The 17,804-nt window shown below is 40.2% G+C and overlaps 1 protein-coding gene across 3 annotated transcripts in view; it reads left to right on the top strand.

Moving 5' to 3' along the window:
* Nucleotides 1-17,804, top strand: part of GRM7 (glutamate metabotropic receptor 7) — a 946,213-nt gene that overhangs the window by 883,900 nt on the left and 44,509 nt on the right. Inside the window, exons 9-10 of one of the 3 annotated variants that reach the window (XM_044934327.2) lie at nucleotides 8,031-8,277; nucleotides 13,891-13,982. The exons of 1 other annotated variant lie outside the window; for it this stretch is intronic. In XM_044934327.2, coding sequence (XP_044790262.2) covers nucleotides 8,031-8,277; nucleotides 13,891-13,961 — 318 coding nt within the window. In that variant the 3' untranslated portion in view covers nucleotides 13,962-13,982. The remainder of the gene's footprint in view (nucleotides 1-8,030; nucleotides 8,278-13,890; nucleotides 13,983-17,804) is intronic. One more of the 3 variants, XM_025272826.3, reaches the window with a different exon arrangement.

The following is a 17,804-nucleotide window of genomic DNA, read 5'->3' as shown; positions in this document are numbered from 1 at the left end:
GTTGCTTCCATTATTTATAATTTCACGCCATACACCCGTCCACAGAGTGTGTCCCAAAATATTTGGAATGTGTGTCTGTATTCTTTTATAGATATTGTCTGTTACTCTTTACAAATTGCCTATTCAAAGATAACAGGTTTGAATGGAACAGCATGAAAATCATCTGCCAAAGATGGGGCCATGTGCTCTAATAAAGACTTTTCCATTTTTTGTGCATGCCACCAGGCAGTATACTATCTTTTAATATTCCAAATGGTCAGAAGGTCTCTATGGTCATGGTAGAATGAGAGTTTTTATATCAGACACTCTGGTAACAAATTTCTTTGGTTTGAATTTTGACTGGTTTGTCAGAGGTGAAGTAGTTTGCCCACAGTCACAAACCAATAATCCAAGGCCGAGTTTGAAATCACTTCTAACAAGAAAGATCTTGTTTTCCCATTACACCATCCCTCCAGAAGATGCAAGTATTTTTCCTCATCATTATACTGAATTCTTTTATCATCAGGCATTATTTCATTACTGTGCAAAAGCCTTCAGCATGTTGACCCTCTGGACAACTGAGGAAGTCTTACTGGAAACACCCTGTCTCATTTCCAGCCATGTGTCATTATTATTTCTCACAAATACGGTGACTCTGATTAGGAACCAAGGGGTCCAGGTGGCAAGGATCAAGAACACTGGTCTTAACTGCTAAGAACTTGCATTTAAATTTAGACACATGGGTGTTCCAGACATTTGTCAGATAATAATGCATGCTTTATCTCTACTCTGCTTACATCAGACACAGTTTTCACTTTTGTTGTACAGACTTTGGGATGTCATGAGAACTGTGAAACTTCTCCCATCCTACCAAAGACCCTATGAAAGCCTCCTTGTCCCAGTTTTCAGTGGTCACCTGGGAATGTATTTAATTGGTTATTTCTCATAATAGTCAATGACAGGATAGGGGTTTGAACAGACTTTCAAACAAAATAGAAGCAAACTTAATGAGATGTTTTTCCCTAAAATAGGTTGTCATTCAGTGGATTCCATAAGAAAGATGGTCATTTCAAAGTGTATTAATACTAAAATGATATGAAAGAGAACAACATAGAAAACAAGTCATTTTATGTTATAGCTAATAAATCAATCACCGATACTGACAGCCTTGGTTGAGTGGTTCCTACATGCTAGGCACCCTCCTATGTATTTCACAATGGCCCACCAATTCGATCCCAACAACCTTATAAGACAGCTAGCATTACGGCCTCAACTCTAGAAATAAAGAGCTAGAGACCCACTGCTGCTAAGTCACTTCAGTCATGTCTGACTCTGTGCAACCCCAGAGATGGCAGCCCACCAGGCTCCCCCGTCCCAGGGATTCTTCAGGCAAGAACACTGGAGTGGGTTGCCATTTCCTTCTCCAATGCATGAAAGTGAAAAATGAAAGTGAAGTCGCTCAGTCGTGTCCGACTCCTAGTGACCCCATGGACTGCAGCCTACCAGGCTCCTCCATCCATGGGATTTTCCAGGCAAGAGTACTGGAGTGGGGTGCCATTGCCTTCTCCGTAGAGACCCGCACGTAATAGCAAAACAACGACGACGATGATGATGATTAACAGACTACAGATAATCGCTTTCCTTAGAACAATCCTCCATGAATGCCAAGGCTATTTCTAATATCCAACACTTGCTTCAAGTGTAGAACTTACTGTGCAACCAGAATTTAGTGAAGTGCAGGCAGTGAGTTTATTATCCAATCAGCTCTGCTATAATATGACTTATGCATTCTTAGACGTCATCATGCTATGCAAAATTGCACAATGAAAGTACTAGATTTATGGGGGAAACTGGGTTATAGGGACGCTTTAAGTACAAGGAGACTTTGGACTGAACATCAAATGCAAAACAGGGAATCAGAGGTGAAACAGGTGAACAAAGGACATGCCCAGGGGACAAGCAGGCAGGCCGAGTACACACTGTGGGAAAAAGGACTGGTGAGCAGTGTCGACACCTTGCATATTTGATTCTAGGCTGTGTTCCTTCTGCCACTGGAATGTGGCTCCCTGACTGCAGAAAGAATGCTCCGCCACTGTCACAGCGCTCTGTGTGGCTACTTGGTAGTGGCCTAGCGCTATTCACCACTGTGGATACCTCTGTATCTATGGGTTTCACATCCATGGATTCAGCAAACTGCAGGTGAGAAATATTTGGGAAAAAAATTTTCCAGAAAGCTCCAAAAAGCAAACTTTGAATTTTCAGCATGTTGGCAACTATTTACATAGCATTTACATGGTATTTCAACCCACTCCAGTACTCTTGCCTGGAAAATCCCATGGGTAGAGGAGCCTGGTAGGCTGCAGTCCATGGGATCGCTAAGAGTTGGACACGACTGAGCGACTTCACTTTTACTTTTCACTTTCGTGCATTGGAGAAGGAAATGGCAACCCACTCCAGTGTTCTTGCCTGGAGAATCCTAGGGATTCTGCAGTCTATGGGGTTGCACAGAGTCCGACACAACTGACGTGACTTAGCAGCAGCAGCAACATAGTATTTATGAGTATTTACATAGCATTTGGGCTTCCCAGGTGGGACAGTGGTAAAGAATCCACCTCAATGGAGGAGATGCAAGAGATACAGGTTCTTTCTCTGGGTCAGGAAGATCTCCTGGAGAAGAAAAGGGCAACCCACTCCAGTATTCTTGCCTAGAAAACCCCATGGGCAGAGGAGCCTACTGGGCTACAATCTATGGGATTGCAAAGAGTTGGACATGACTGAGCAGCAGGTGTGGCATGGCATTTACACTGCATCAGGTATTATAATTAATCTAGAGACGATTTACAGTATATGAGAGTAACACATATGTAAATACTGCATCATTTTATATAAGGGACCTGGGCATCCTTAGATTTTCATATCCTCAGGAGGTCTGGGTATCAATCCCTCATGGATGCCGAGGGTGACTAATCTCACTGAAAATGCCAGTGCTAAGTGGATGATGTACCAACACTGGAAAAGAAAAGTCTCTCTCACATAGCCTATCGGGAAAATACAGCTACCGGTGTATTTATGGCATGTGGTCATTAACAACTTGCCCTGGAATCTCTCAAAACCATCTTCAATTAAACTGATTCTGAAACTTTGATGCAAGAGTTGGCAACTTTCAAAATTTGTTCAGGAGCAATCTAGACTTTTTGAATTTCTTAGTATTTTAGCAATCAATACTTACAGAAGGAGAACTCCAATAACCCTTAGTGCCACATCTATTTATAAAGCAACAATGACATCTCTTGGGGCTTTGCAGTCACATTTATGTGACAATGAACTTTTAGACCAAGATGAGAAAATGCACGGGGCAGATTTAGCTGGGCTTTGCCTGGCCCTGAACTCAGCACAAAGCTGTGTCTCTAATGGTATACTTGCTGGCACATGTCAATCAGACCAGACATGAATAGGCCTGGCTTTTTAGACCCTATATTCTAGTTAATTACTAAGACGTACATTAAAAGTTTAAAATATATGACAGCAAATACTAAGAAGACTTATCTTAGGTCTACATACCAGTATCCTGCTATAAATATTCAGCAGAATATAAATATTAGCAGCTCATATTTCACATATACGTGTTTCCCAGGCATTGTACTAAGCACTTTCCATATATAAAATTAATTAGGTCATCAGAGTCAGCATTTGAACCCTAAACTATTGTTATCTTCAGGTTGCAAATAAGGAAACTGAGAGCCAGAGGTTCTGTTTATCAGACTTGAAGAAAACTGCTTGGTAGAGTAATGCGCAAACCACCACCTGACTTGGAACCCTTTGCCCACATTTTCCTTAGTTGTACAAGCTGGGTTACACATGATGCTTGGGAGGAAAGCCACATTCAACCAAGGGAAAGAAACTGAATTCTGGAAATGTATTGAAGTTGATAATAAAATTCAGGCTTAAGTATCCCAACATTGCAAGGCAGGGAGCATCTTTCCCACCAGCTCAGGCCATCAAGGATGGACCATGGTGAGGCAATGAGCCTCAGACAGCAAGATGGGACAAGGGCAGTCTGGGACAGAGTCGGGGGGAGGAGCTGACCCCAGTAAAGCTGTATGTGCCAGACCCCTATGTGCTGGTAAGAGAGACCAAAATCAACCACTAACACCTTTACATCTCTCAAGAAATTATAAAGGAAGATAAAATGATATAAAATATCCAAAATCAAACAGGGTAATTCTACAATCCACATTGCTCATTTGACAATAAGCATTGGATAAAACAGGAATAGCCTTGAGACTAAAAAATAAATATGTTGTAATCCGCCACAGATTACCACGCTGGGCTCCCTGCCTCATACAGCAACTTTTCACTAGCTACCTGTTTTACATACAGTCATGTTTATGTCTCACTGCTGATCTTTCAATTCATCTCACCTTCTCCTTCCCCACAAGTCTGTTCTCCATGTCTGCGTCTCTGTTCCTGCCCTGCAAATAGGCTCACCAGTACCATCTTTCTAGATTCCATAAATACATATTAATATATGATATTTGTTTTTCTTTTTCTGACTAACTTCACTCTGTATAAGAGACTCTAGATTCATCCACCTCACTCAAGTGGGGAGTGAGGGGCAGGGGGAGGTTCAAGAGAGGGGACATATATGTACTTATGACTGATTCACATAGTTGTTTGGCAGAAGCCAACACAACATATTGTAAAGCAATTATCCTCTAATCAAAAATAAATTAACTGTTGGAATTTGCTAAAAAAAAATATTGTACTAAAAGGGCTGCTAGGGTGAAAACTCAGAGTCAAAAAGCAAGCATCCCACCAAAGGCCAAGAAGAGAGCAACTGAGTTCCCTTCCTGGGGCTGAGCTGGGTTGTATCCCCATGAACAAGTACCTCTGGGTTCTCTGCAGACTGGGGTCTTCCTGTCTTTCTACGTATGTAACTTATTTAAAAATCCTTTCATAATACTTACTACATGCTAGGTCCTATCCTACTTTACAAATACTCATTTAATCATCACAACAACATCATGAGGTAGGGGGGCTCATGTTATCATCCCCATTTATAGATGTGGAAGCTAAGGCAGACAGAGGCAAAATAATTTGTCTCAGGTCACAAAGCTAGTAAACAGGAACTGAACTCAGATTAGCTCTGGAGTCTTCATTCCTAACCACTCTGCAACATAAAGGATTAAGGGACAGAAATTTGTCCCTTAATGGTCAATGATGTTCCTGTTGGTTTTCACAGATTCCTGAAATGTCCCCCAAAATTACAAAAATGTCAAAACAAGTATCAAAGTCTTGATAGATTCTAGCTTGACAAGAACAAAATTACAGACTCCATAAAATAAGCAACTTTGCTACTAGAGTCCTAAATGACTAAGTTGTCTTTCTTGAGAAAAAGCATGTATGTATACACAGACCAGCACAAATATTTACATATGCACAAAGTATACAAAGTATGTATATAAATCATAAACTCAATAAACTACAGATGGTTTCTTCAACTGCAAAATTTGCTTTTGAGTGGAGAAATAGAAGGAAAGCTTAAGATCCCATGGGTCAGTTTAGATCCCTTTCTTTCTTGGACTGGCTAATCCATGGTTGGCAAAGCCCTCATTAGCAGGATGATGGCAGTGACCATGGAGGACAAAATGACAGCGTCTAAGTTCATAAACCTTGGCTTCAGGCTAAGACTTTCTTGGACAGGGTGGGCAGCAAGGTAGAATGGAGATGAAAGTCTAAAGGTATTCTAATAGGAAAAGATGAGCTTTAAACATATGGTCTAGTTCACAACCAAAAGGATCATTAATTCAATATTGTTTTGTCTTTATATTTTACATACATTTATTATGCATTATACAGTTAGCGGCTGCCAGCTCCTGTAAAGCATTCAGAAACACGCACATTCAAATTAATGTTTGCTGGAAAACAGTATTCCTTCCAGATGAAAAGCAAAGTCTCTTTTAATTTCTTCTCCAGAGACCCAGATTGAAGAACTAAAGTCAGAAATGGCCAGGCAGCTAATAGATCTGATGGCAGTCCCTGTATATTTAGAGAAAGGCTGTCTGACCACTGAGTCATCAGGAGGAAGAAGGTGCCCCTTATCCAAACACATGAGCTCATCCACTCTGTGCTTCTTAAGTGCCTACTGTCCGTCAGCACCGCAGACACAGTGACACCAGTACACAACATCACTGCCTTCACTGAACTTGTGGCTGGGAGATGGGTGTTCAGACGATCAGGTTAGTGGGTAGAGGATTACAAACAGGCAGCCATGACCTAAAAACAACAGTGTTTTGAGGGCCTGTATGTAGAAGAGGGCAGCAGAGGACAAGATGGTTAGGTAGCATCACCGACTCAATGGACATGAACTTGCGTAAACCCCAAGAGATAGTGAAGGACCAGGAAGCCTGGCGTGCTGCAGTCCATGGGGTCACAAAGAGTTGGAAATGACTTAGTGACTGAACAACAAATGTCGTTAAAGAAGCTGGCTGAGAGTTAAGGTCGTGGGGGAGGCAGGCTGGAATGGATGTTCTAAAATGTAGAGGAACATTCCACACAGAAGGAAACAATAATAAATAAAAGTCACACACCTGCCTGTAGAAAAGTCTGTGGTTGAATAAGCATAGCATCTTCAAGAACTTAAGGAGGGCCATGTGGATGAAATCCTAGGGAGAGAGGAAGGAGAGAGGTGAGGAGTGTGGTGGACAATTAGTCTGAGAAACCAGACAAGGGGAAAGACCACGTGGGCCCTTGTAAAACCCATTAAAGATGGGGATTTTATCCTCAAACACATAGGAAGACATCATTGTGGAAAACCATGATCAAATGCATTGTCAAGAGGCTAGGTTTTTCACTGATGTAAAAGGCTATAGGAACTGGTCACTTGAACTTTTCTTTTTAAATGTACTTGAAATGTACTAATTTATTTACCTACCTATTTTTTACCTGTTTATTTATTTATTCATTTATGTTCAGCTTTACTGAGGTTATCACTGATTAATACAAATTGCATATATTTAGGTTATATAACATTTTTTAAGAGGTACACTGTGATGATGTAATATACATATGTAGATATTGTGACATAATTTCCACAATCAAGTTAAGGAACACACCCATCACCTCACAGTGAGTCTAGGCTTTAGAAGTCATGAAAACCACAGACATATCTAAGTGAATGGTGGGCTATGAATCATGACAAGGCACTTCATAAATGCAAACGGACCAAGTCAAGCTGTCTGTAGCTTTCCCCTTACTGATCTTACTCTTCCTCACGGGCTTCAACCCTCATCTTTTCCACTTTAGGCAAGACAATGCTTTAACACAGTGAAGAATGAGTGAATGGGTGGCTCTGCTGATTTCTTAAGATGCAAAAGGACACATGGACAGCTGTGAGCACCATCTGAACTACACATAACACATGTCAGGGCAAGGTTTTGTAGCCCCTTAGCAACTGTATAAGCCAACATCACTAGGTCTTGGTCTCTTGCCCATTGATGCTTTGTAAACCAGAATGAAGCAAGAAGGGCTTACTTTCCAAGGAAACTCAGCTCACTACTCTGTAGGCATGATGAAGGTGAATCCTTTCAAAAAAAAAAAAAATACAGAAAGATACATGTGTTGACATAATGACTTTTTCAAATAAGGTCCCAGGGTATCTGTGCAGTAAGAGATCATGTAATGTTCATTGTTTTGTGAATGTATGGGGGGTAGGAAAAAACTACCCTTTACTCGAGATTGCAAATATGACCTTCCTGGTTTCATATCCAGTTGCCATTCTGAATAAAGGTACTTCAGATCTGATGCAAGGTTGATGCTGAACCTCTATGAAGCAGACTTTCCAGGATAGATCTGCACTCAGAGCTACCCTATGACTTTAAGTCAATGATATTTATGTGTAAACTCACCAAGAAATGTGCAGAGCCATTCTGTCTCCCCAGGGTTTATGCTTCCTCTCCCTGTCATGGTCGTGCTTGGCATCATGTTAGGTGTTCGGCCTCCCTCTGCAGTCATTTTATTTGTAATAGTGTCTTGTGTGTTATGTCTCCTAGCTCTACATACAAACCACCACGCTTACAATCTCCATGAACCTAAGTGCATCAGTGGCCCTGGGGATGCTATACATGCCGAAAGTGTACATCATCATTTTCCACCCTGAACTCAATGTCCAGAAACGGAAGCGAAGTTTCAAGGCAGTGGTCACGGCAGCCACCATGTCATCACGGCTGTCGCACAAGCCCAGTGACAGACCCAACGGTGAGGCCAAGACAGAGCTTTGTGAAAACGTAGACCCAAACAGTAAGTACCTCTCCTTTCCTTCCGTCTCCTCATCCTGCATCTGGAAGCTCTGGCAGATGTGGTGTATGCTTGCCTTTCTTTGGAGAAAGGCCGTGCGCGCTCTTGTCTTCTGGGCTGGGTTGCCTTGGTGAATGCTGCCGTTTGCTCCTAAGAGTGTGCTCACCACCTCCTTTTTGCTCCCTGTCGGGAAGCAGCTTTCAGAGGCTCTGCTTCAGATGTGTGAAATCTCCCCCATCCCTGGCTTCTTATCCTTTGGTCCCAAGCCCTCCAGCTGATATCAGCACAGCTGTTGAGCCACCTTCCTTGTTCCTTTCCTCTTAGGGGATCAACTTCTTGCTAGGGAACCCTGGACACCCCATGGAACTGTAGCAATAGAGATGAAGTTGAAATATTCAAGAACTATGGAAGCATAACTTCTTTCCACTGGAGCATGAATGTGGAGAAACTTAGGATTCTTTACTAAGGAAGCCTTTTAGAAACAAAAAGCACATCAGATATTTAATAGAACAGGCAAACTTCCATCCAGGTACACAGGCCCAGACACCACCATGCTAATGGCCTCCCCATGTGGAAAAGCATCTACCAGATCACTGCAGAGGAATTTTAGCCCATGAAAAATAAAGTATTAGAGGTGAGATTAAGGATGAAATGCCAGATTTGATCTTTGTGGCCTGTCTGCAAATCCTGCATGGCCTTTAGCCATTCCTACAAAGACTGCAAAGAAGATGGACATAAAGACACTAGTTTGTTTAAAAAAAAAAGAAAAGAAAAAAGAAAGACAATTTTAGCCGGATTTAAATGCTTAAAATTCCCAGTTGCTAACTTTACTAGTACTATGGTGGTAAGATTGAATTGCAGATTAAACATACCACTTCCAGGATTTGTTTTCCAAGACAACACTTCATAGGGCTGCAAAGAGTTGGACACAGCTGAACCAACTTAGTGCGTATAGAATGAAGCAGATTGGTATGTTCATGATGTTTCCTGTTTTATGTAGAGGAGGATTCGGGCTAGCCATTAAGCCATTCAAGACTCACTGTCCAGTTATGACCTGATTTTGTTGTACCCAAAGATTTACTGCCAAGCAGAAAGCAATTCCTGTTCTGGATACTCTGAAGTACTCCTTGATGCTCTACAACTGAGATCTTTAAAAACCAGCAAACAACTGAGTTTGGCCCTGATAGCTTTTGACAATAGCTGTTCAAAGATCCATGATCTAAGCCCAATCCATTTCTCAAGAGTTAGCTGAATAAATACAGTGAATGCTTGAGAGTCTGTAGACAAGGAAACAAAGGCCCATTACCAACATGGGCTTCACTTAGATGTTTCAATATAAGAGATTTGGGGACAAGTGAGAGGAGGGAGAAACCATGGAGGTACAGGCTCTGTTCTTATGTGTGCAGAACAAATGGTCAGTTCCAGGAAGGGGGATAGAGAGAGAATCACCGTGACAATCACTGTGGTATAGGAAGACTTCAGATTGAGACAGAACTCAGTTCAAAGCCCAGCCACTCCACTCACCAGCTGTGTGGCTTTGACAATCACTGAGTTTTCCTCAAGCTCAGCATGCTCATGTATTAAATGGAGATAATACTATCTAGGTCATATGCATATCATCATGTCTCAGGCATCTAGAGATATGTATGTCAATTGCATGTTAATTTTCTTCCACTTCTGAACAGGTAAAAAGGTTAAAGGCATACCAAACACCACAAGGTAGATGAAACTGGCCAATAAACATACTTCTGTGAACATATTTATGCATCTATTTATATGTATTGTTAAATATACTACATGGTTATACGTCTATAGCATTTGATTCTAGGACCCCTTGCAGGATTTGCATTGTACAAAACCCTTACCCTGAAGATGTTCTAATAGCAGTGTTACATTTATATTTGTGCAGACATACACATTTAACAACATATGGCCAATACCGATAAAAAGAAAACATGATCAAAAGTCTATATGTATTGAAAATTAATGATCAAATTAGCAACTTTGAATTGAGATAATTAATCTAATACTGCGCTACTTAAAAATAACTAGCTTTCAAACAACATTTCTACTGTTTCTAGCTTTAATGATGAGGGTCTACCCTTGTTGAGGCTGTGTGGAGTATGCTACTGGCTGTTAAAATGTTTATATTCACATGACCCTGATAATAACAAAAACACATCTGCTATCCTTTGAGATAGACATTAAATAGAATGCTCTGGGTGGGAGATCTCTCTTACTCTTCCTGATAACTCTGTAGGCCAGTGACCATTGTTGTCCTTTTACTGAAGAACCCTAGGCTCAGGAAGATCAGGGACTATCACCAAAGTCCTACACCACATAGCAGGGCAGCTTGGTCTGAAACCCAGGTCTGATCCCAAACCCATGCTTGCTGCTCTCTGCCGCTCTGTTTCCCACAACATGATTGATATGTGATAATCCTAACGCAGAAATTCCTCTTTGGGCTTCTCTGTTTGGTACTCCAGCTTGCATATACAGAATATAATGATGTCTGGTGGCCAACTCTGGTGAAATGTGCTGTGACATGCATCGCTGTTTGCTGTGTTGTCTGCAAAGACAGGAGCTCAAAGAAGGCTGCCTGGGTAGAGGCCTCATCTGACAACTCAAAAATCCAAGTATCGTAATTACCTGTGTCAGTCACGACAATCGTTCTATTTGGGATTCATCTGATGCCTTCCCCTTGAAAAAGTTTTGTTGGGTTTTGTCATTGTTGATATTTTGGTGTCTACACAGAACAAAGATAAATAGTTCAAGGAGGGGAAAAAAAAAGAGATGAAATCCAAAAGAGCCTTTGTCTCACAATAAATCCAAAAGATGTTTTAAAACTTATTTTAGTTATTTTGGCTTTGTGTAGACACTCCCTGAAAGTAACCATCAATAATGTGCCCAGATATCATCTGAATTATAGGAGGAGATTCATGTACCTCCAAACATTGGGGTTTCTGATCACCCAGCTCTCAAAGGTCCCTAAGAAAAGTCAGAAGACCTTTTCTGCACAAAATCTGTCCATTAGAGTTTTCTGCAATGATGGAAATGTTCTCTATCTGTGTTGTCCACTGTAGAAACCACTGGTCACATGTGGTGATTCAGAACTTGAAATATGGCTACTTAACTGATGAAATACACTTGAAATTTTTACTTCATTTTAAATAAATTTAAATAGCTATCCATGACTCCGAGGACTCCATCGGAGAGCAGAGCCAGAGATCATAAAAGCAAGGATTTCACCCTGGGACACTCAGTTTGAGCCCATTCTGGAAATACCTCCCAAGGTTTTAGCAATGATGCTGAACTGGGACAAAGTCAACTTAACAGAATGAAATATGTGAGGTAAGACAAAAATGCAAACCTATAGTTATTTTAAATGAGCCCTAAGGAGCCACTAAGATGGAAATGGTGACATTATAGATAGCCATTATATCCGGAAAACCAGTCCCTAGTAATAGAAAAATGAGTATATATAGAGAAAGAAGAGTAGTGAAAATTCAATCAATGAAAACAGACAAGGCTGTTTTGATGAGAGAGAATATTATTATTGCATTACTTAATACAATATGTAGCTCCAAGTCATGTCAAACTTCTGAACTTTGGTAACAGAGACAAATAAATTACTGGCTGAAAGGAAACTTTCTGGTTAAAAAGAAACAAGTAAAAGCACAGACCATGGGCCTGAAGAAGGACTCTCTCCAAAGGGAGAGTTCTGCCTCCTGTTCTCAGAGGGAATGTGTCTGGAAGGATGTTGAATTTATAGGATGAGCTACCTTCTTGTTTCCCTAAACACTTAGTCTCAGTGTATTTCAGTCTCCACTGTTTTCATTTTTAATCATTGCAGTGTATCATCTGGTGCATGCTCACTTCTAATCATCCAACTCCATACAGCAAGCATACATCCATATAAAAATGAATTTGTTGGCATAATATGGGCAGAAATTAAAGCTGCCCCCTGCACTGCTTGATTTTTTTCCCCAAGAAGTTTGGTTTTCCTCTTAGGTTGCCTCTTCAGTTCAAATTTCATTGCTTGAAAGAAAAAGTTATTTCTGCATGGATTCAACAAAAAGTAAATCTCAAAAATGGTCATGCATCTCTGTATTGCTGCCATATTGAATATCCAGAAATGGGTCGATGCTGGTTGGTTTCTGAGCTCAGATGAAAAACAGCAGGGGGTCTAAGGGTGTAGCTCTGCCACTTACTGTATTTTGATTTATACAAACCATAGTTCTGCTGCTAGAGGACCACAAGTGCCTGACCTAATGTGGGGAGCTTTAGATCTGGCCACCTTGAAGACTTCTCCACACTCCTTCTCTACAAAGAAGGGCACCTCAACCACTGGTTCTCGCACCTGCGTCCTGAGTTAGGCTCGTTTCTCCCAATCTCTTGTTGACTGGGCAGATGTATGTTCATGGCAAACTTGAAGATGCTGATCAACTGGAAGACTTGGCTCTTGGCTTATCTATGGCCACCAAGACCTTTTTCCAGTTGGATGAATAATATGAACCGAGGCAGCATGGCTTTCTTGAGATGGTGGGTAGGAACTGCTACCTTCCTCGCCTGGCATGGTCAGAACCAGAAGATGCTCTGTGAATTATCCTCTGATCAGATGCTTTCCTTGTAAAGGATTGCAGTGAATAGAATGAGCAGCCCTAAGCTACCTGGTTCTAAACAACCATCCATTTTCTAAGCCAGTGCCCCAGCCAGCGCAGAGAAGCTGCTCAAGTACCCGGACTGGTTACAAATAGTTTACTCTGGACCTTCCTAGCGATTAGAGATGGCAGGAATGTGGACAGCTGGAGCACACCGCCTTTTTGGACATGGGGCAATATGACTGATAAACTGGCTTGGAGAGAGGAGCTGGACACACACTGTGCAAAAGACTAGTTTAAGACAGTGAGCATATTGTGATGAAGCACATTTTAGAAGAATGGCCTTTTACCACCAAAACAGAAAATCAATAATAAGATTTTAAATATAAGTTTGTATTCTGGTCCTTTGTTGAAAATTACCATTTTGCATATACTTAAGGAAAATATATAAATAAAAACTTGTGCTGCTCAATAAATCCCTCAACTGCTAGAAAATGGATGAGGGGACCACAATCTTCCCAAGTAACAATGCCAAGAAAATTCTGGAACATGTTCCTGTGCTGTGTCAATTAGTGATGGCTTTTGTTTTGTTTTGCTTGTTCATTTGTCTGGATCCCTGACATTCTCTACATTATGTTACTTGTCTCATTCTTCTGGACTAATCATGCAGGTCAGCATGAAAGGTCTAGGCTGAGTCAAAAATAGGATATCAACAAGAAGAAAAATAACCTTCTGAGCAGGTAGATACATTATTTTGGAGCTGGTTCCCTCACCTGCTTCACTTCAAATAAAGTCCAAATGCTTTAAACCATAAGACACCCATACTCCCATGTTCAGAGGTACCTGAATTGTGGTCAACTGGTCTACCAAAAGCTACTGAACCCACTGAGAGAGTGGGCATAATGTCTGTGGTCTCTATCGCAGCCTCTTCTCCAAAAGGAGAGAAAAAAGAATAAAAATGAATATTGTGTGCACATTTATTTTATACATACCTATATATTTACTTTTCCTGTAGACTGTATACCACCAGTAAGAAAGAGTGTACAAAAGTCTGTTACTTGGTACACTATTCCACCAACAGTATAGCTTTTGCCTGCTTTCCAAAAGGTAAGAAACAATCTACTTTTTGTTTATTTGTGTGTTCTTGTCTCCACTGAGAATTAGAAATGTTTCCATGAAAACTGTGCATGATGACCTCAAAATCTATGTACACAAAGAAATACATTTTCAAAGATGATGTTTGCTAAGTTTAGTGTAGATGGCTGCTGTGGGTCACGTGCCTGGTTTATTTTCTGGAGAACAGGTGATTGGGTGTGTGCATATGTGTCTTTCCTGAACCAGATTCAGTAATGGCAGATTTGGTGCTGGTCACTCTACTTTAAAAGTCTCAATGGTGAGAGCTTATTTTTATATGTATTTGTTCATACTCTGGTTTGAGAAGACAATATGGAAAACTTGGATGAGAAGGTAAAGCTTAGTAAAAATGTTTGTCCTGGTTTACTTTTTTATTAAATATATACTGAGAAATATCAATGAATGACTCTACCATCTCAAACCCAAAATGGTCATGGTACCTTTTTTGCAACAAAGAAATAGAAAAGATTGGCTGGCTGGGCTTGATGATGAATTAAAGAGGATATGGGACTCATAATTCTGCCTAAGAGAAACAAGGAACCACCTTCACTTATCTGAGAAAGCAGGGAGAGGTTCAGTGAAAGACCTAAAGAGTCTAAAGATAAATTTCAACATTAGTCAAATGCAAGAAATACCAATAAATACCTCAGGTATTCAAACTTATACCCTAGAACAAATGGTCAATTGTGTGATGTGTGAACAGGAATGGGAATGGTCTGCTCTGAGAGTTGTTACTGACTCACCACTGATGATTATGTTGGGTTGGCCAAAAAGTTCATTCTGGCTTTTCTGTAACATCTTATGGAAAACACTTGAACAAACTTTTTGCCCAGACCAATGTATCACTTTGAGCCCTTACTAAAGTATATATGCTATGAAATAGTAGAAGTAGTAGTAATAGTACCTCCCTGTTTCAACCTAAGCAATATGATAGAATAGTGAAAAGTAACACTTGCTTTGGCAAGCATCCTTGTCCAACTGGTCAGGGCAATTCATACTGAAGGAAAACAAATAGAAAACATGGAATAGTGTCATTAAATTCAGGGGGTGGCTGTGAATAAAAGGCCCCCTTTTGTTTTCCTCTAAACCTCCTACTATACTTATAAAATCAACAGAAGCACTTCTCTCTAGAGATATCAAGTAAGAGAGCAGACACAGGAGGGGGAAATATTGCGTCATAATGTGGGCTAGTCTTCCTCTTTCCTAACGAGGACCATTTTGTCAGATCATTGCTATGCTTCTTTCCATCTTTGTTTTTATAATGGTATTCTGAGTACAAATAATATTTTTTTTCCTTTTAATCCATTTAGAACTGTAAGACAGGACAAGAGTACTTTCAAAGTGTAATTACATTTACTGTTGATTTAGATGGATGCCAGCAACTCAGTCTTTAATTTGAGATGTATTGTTCACATAGCTATTCCCTTTTTCCATATCAACACGGTCTGTCCTAGTTTTTAAATAGGGCATTCTTTTGTCCCAGTGAATTTATAACTGTATTCCAGTGAGATTTCAAGTTTTCCAGTACAAGGGCTTGTCAAAACACTGCAGCTCATCACTTTAATAGTCCTCTTACATGAAACTGCCTGAGCATAAACGGGAAGAAAGTTTCCCTGGGTAAAAATGATAGATTTAATCCAAATCCATTAAAAATTCTCCCTAGCTCCATTCTCAGTTGATGCCTTTTGGTTTAAAGGGTGCAAGATGAAAATGTTTTAAGTCAACCTTCCGGTTAAAAAGTACTTTTAGGATCTGCTGCTTAGAAACAAACTTTTTTCTAGGATTTTCTTGTTTCAAAGAGTTTGATTAGGTGCTCACCTTTTCTGCCAATTTAAAAGTGTATAAACCTTAATTAGGTTGAATTGGTTAACAGTGCTTTTCAGGTCTACTACATCCTTCTACTTTTCTATCTATTCATTCTATTAATTTTTGAGACCTTGATACTAAAACTCCAACCAAAAATATTCATCTACTTTAAAATAACTGTAATACATAGTAGAACTATATGTAACTTTGTTCTGTATTTTCCAAATCTTCTGTAAATGTGTTATCATAGTTTCATAATTTAAAAACTAAAAAAGAAAGAATATTAAAAGATTATAGAAGTGGCTTCATAAATTAATGATAAACATCTTACACAGTTACTTAAAAATAATTGAGAACGGAAGTTGGTCTAAGTTACAGGTATTCAAAGAGGGGAGTATATGACCACGTTCAAGTTCCAGTGAGATTGGACAGCTTGGGCAAAGAGTGAAAGAAGGCCTGTCATGTTGCTCCTTCAAATCCATCTCTGTGCCTATTTTCGGGGCCACAAAACAGTAAAGAAAAACCTATCAATTCTAGAGTGTAATTCTGTAAAACTTCAGTGTAGGCCACCATGCCCCAACAAAGGCAGATGATACTGAGCAAATCAAACATCTGCTTTTGGGGAATTTAGAGGAAGCAGGTTCAAATTAAGACAGAACAGAATAACCCGATTTGAAACCACTTTCCCTGAAACCCACTCTCCTTTGACAGATACAGTAGATTAGATATCACCTGATTCAGCACTGCCTCCATCTCTTGTCTGAATGGTGTTAAATTTTGAAATTCTGCAGTGTTATCAATCCAGTGATATTTATTTTAAACTTCATTGAAGCAAAAAACAAACAAAAACTGATCACATATAAATAAAAATCCTCCATTAATCTGGCATCATCACCAGATCAGGAAACAGGTTGTTGTGTTAGGAGGTGTATTTTCATACCACAGGATGGTTTTTCTGATTGGAAAACTTTGAGTTGAATTCAGCCTTGCAAATATGGACAGTCCCAAGTCTGATTTTACAGTCTGCTTAAACAGTACTGAATCCTGTTTTGTCCAGGTATTTGTCCAGGTTCTGAGCAAGTACATTGGTTATAATATTATGGACAGTTCACTAATGTATTATATGGTATTGTACATCATTTATGTTTTTTATAATTTCTTGTCTATCATTTCTGCATTGGGGTTGTTTCACATTTTTCAGCTTTTCAGAAGTGTGCAATCTCAGTTTTTGTAATGTGTTGAGATGCCCCCTTCCTCTTTGACATTCAAGGCAGTAACCCTGAGTTAACTGAAGATGCCTTCAACTGAAATTCCATTTAAGAACACTCTATAAGTACAGCTTAGCAAGGAATATATGTTTCCTGGCCTTTGACATAGAACCACCTTAGAAATAAATGCAGCTATAAATCTTGCCAGCATATTTCTTTCTGCCTAAGTGCTCTGTGAAGTACCCCTGTTTCTCTCATCAGGGTTTGATCTCGGCATCCTCAAAAACCAATTAATATCTGCCCTCCCCATTCTGTAACTTTGGTTGGACTTAAAGAATGAAATGAAAAGTCCACATGGCCAGGATGTCTACTAGTTCATGACATCAAAGGAACATATACGTCATTCCCCCGAGTCCTGAAAACTATGTCAACTTTTACATTGAAATCTGGCACCACACCGTCTGGCCAGAGTCTGTGAAACAGAAGAGTGTTTTTAAGTTGGGTCAGTCAGAAAAGTGTTTGTCAAGCACCGGTCCCCTGAGTCAGCCTAAACTGACTAGGAATGGGGGAGAGAAGCAGACAGTACCCTCAGGGACCTCAGATCTAACAAGACTTGCAGGTAAGCATTTTCAATTCAGGGTGATGGGGGATCTTAGGAGAAAGTAGCAGGAGGGAGTGTGGAGAGCATCACCCAGGGGGGTTTGTTTGAGCTGCTCTTAGATGAAGGCCTCCAGGCAGCCATAAAGAAAAGGCTGGAGGCAGGAAACAAGGAAGCACAAAC

This window comes from Bubalus bubalis, chromosome 21, assembly GCF_019923935.1.
Source record: "Bubalus bubalis isolate 160015118507 breed Murrah chromosome 21, NDDB_SH_1, whole genome shotgun sequence".
Lineage (NCBI taxonomy): Eukaryota > Metazoa > Chordata > Mammalia > Artiodactyla > Bovidae > Bubalus > Bubalus bubalis.
The sequence above is the reverse complement of the archived record's forward strand: the minus strand, read 5'-3'. Positions and strand labels throughout refer to the sequence as shown.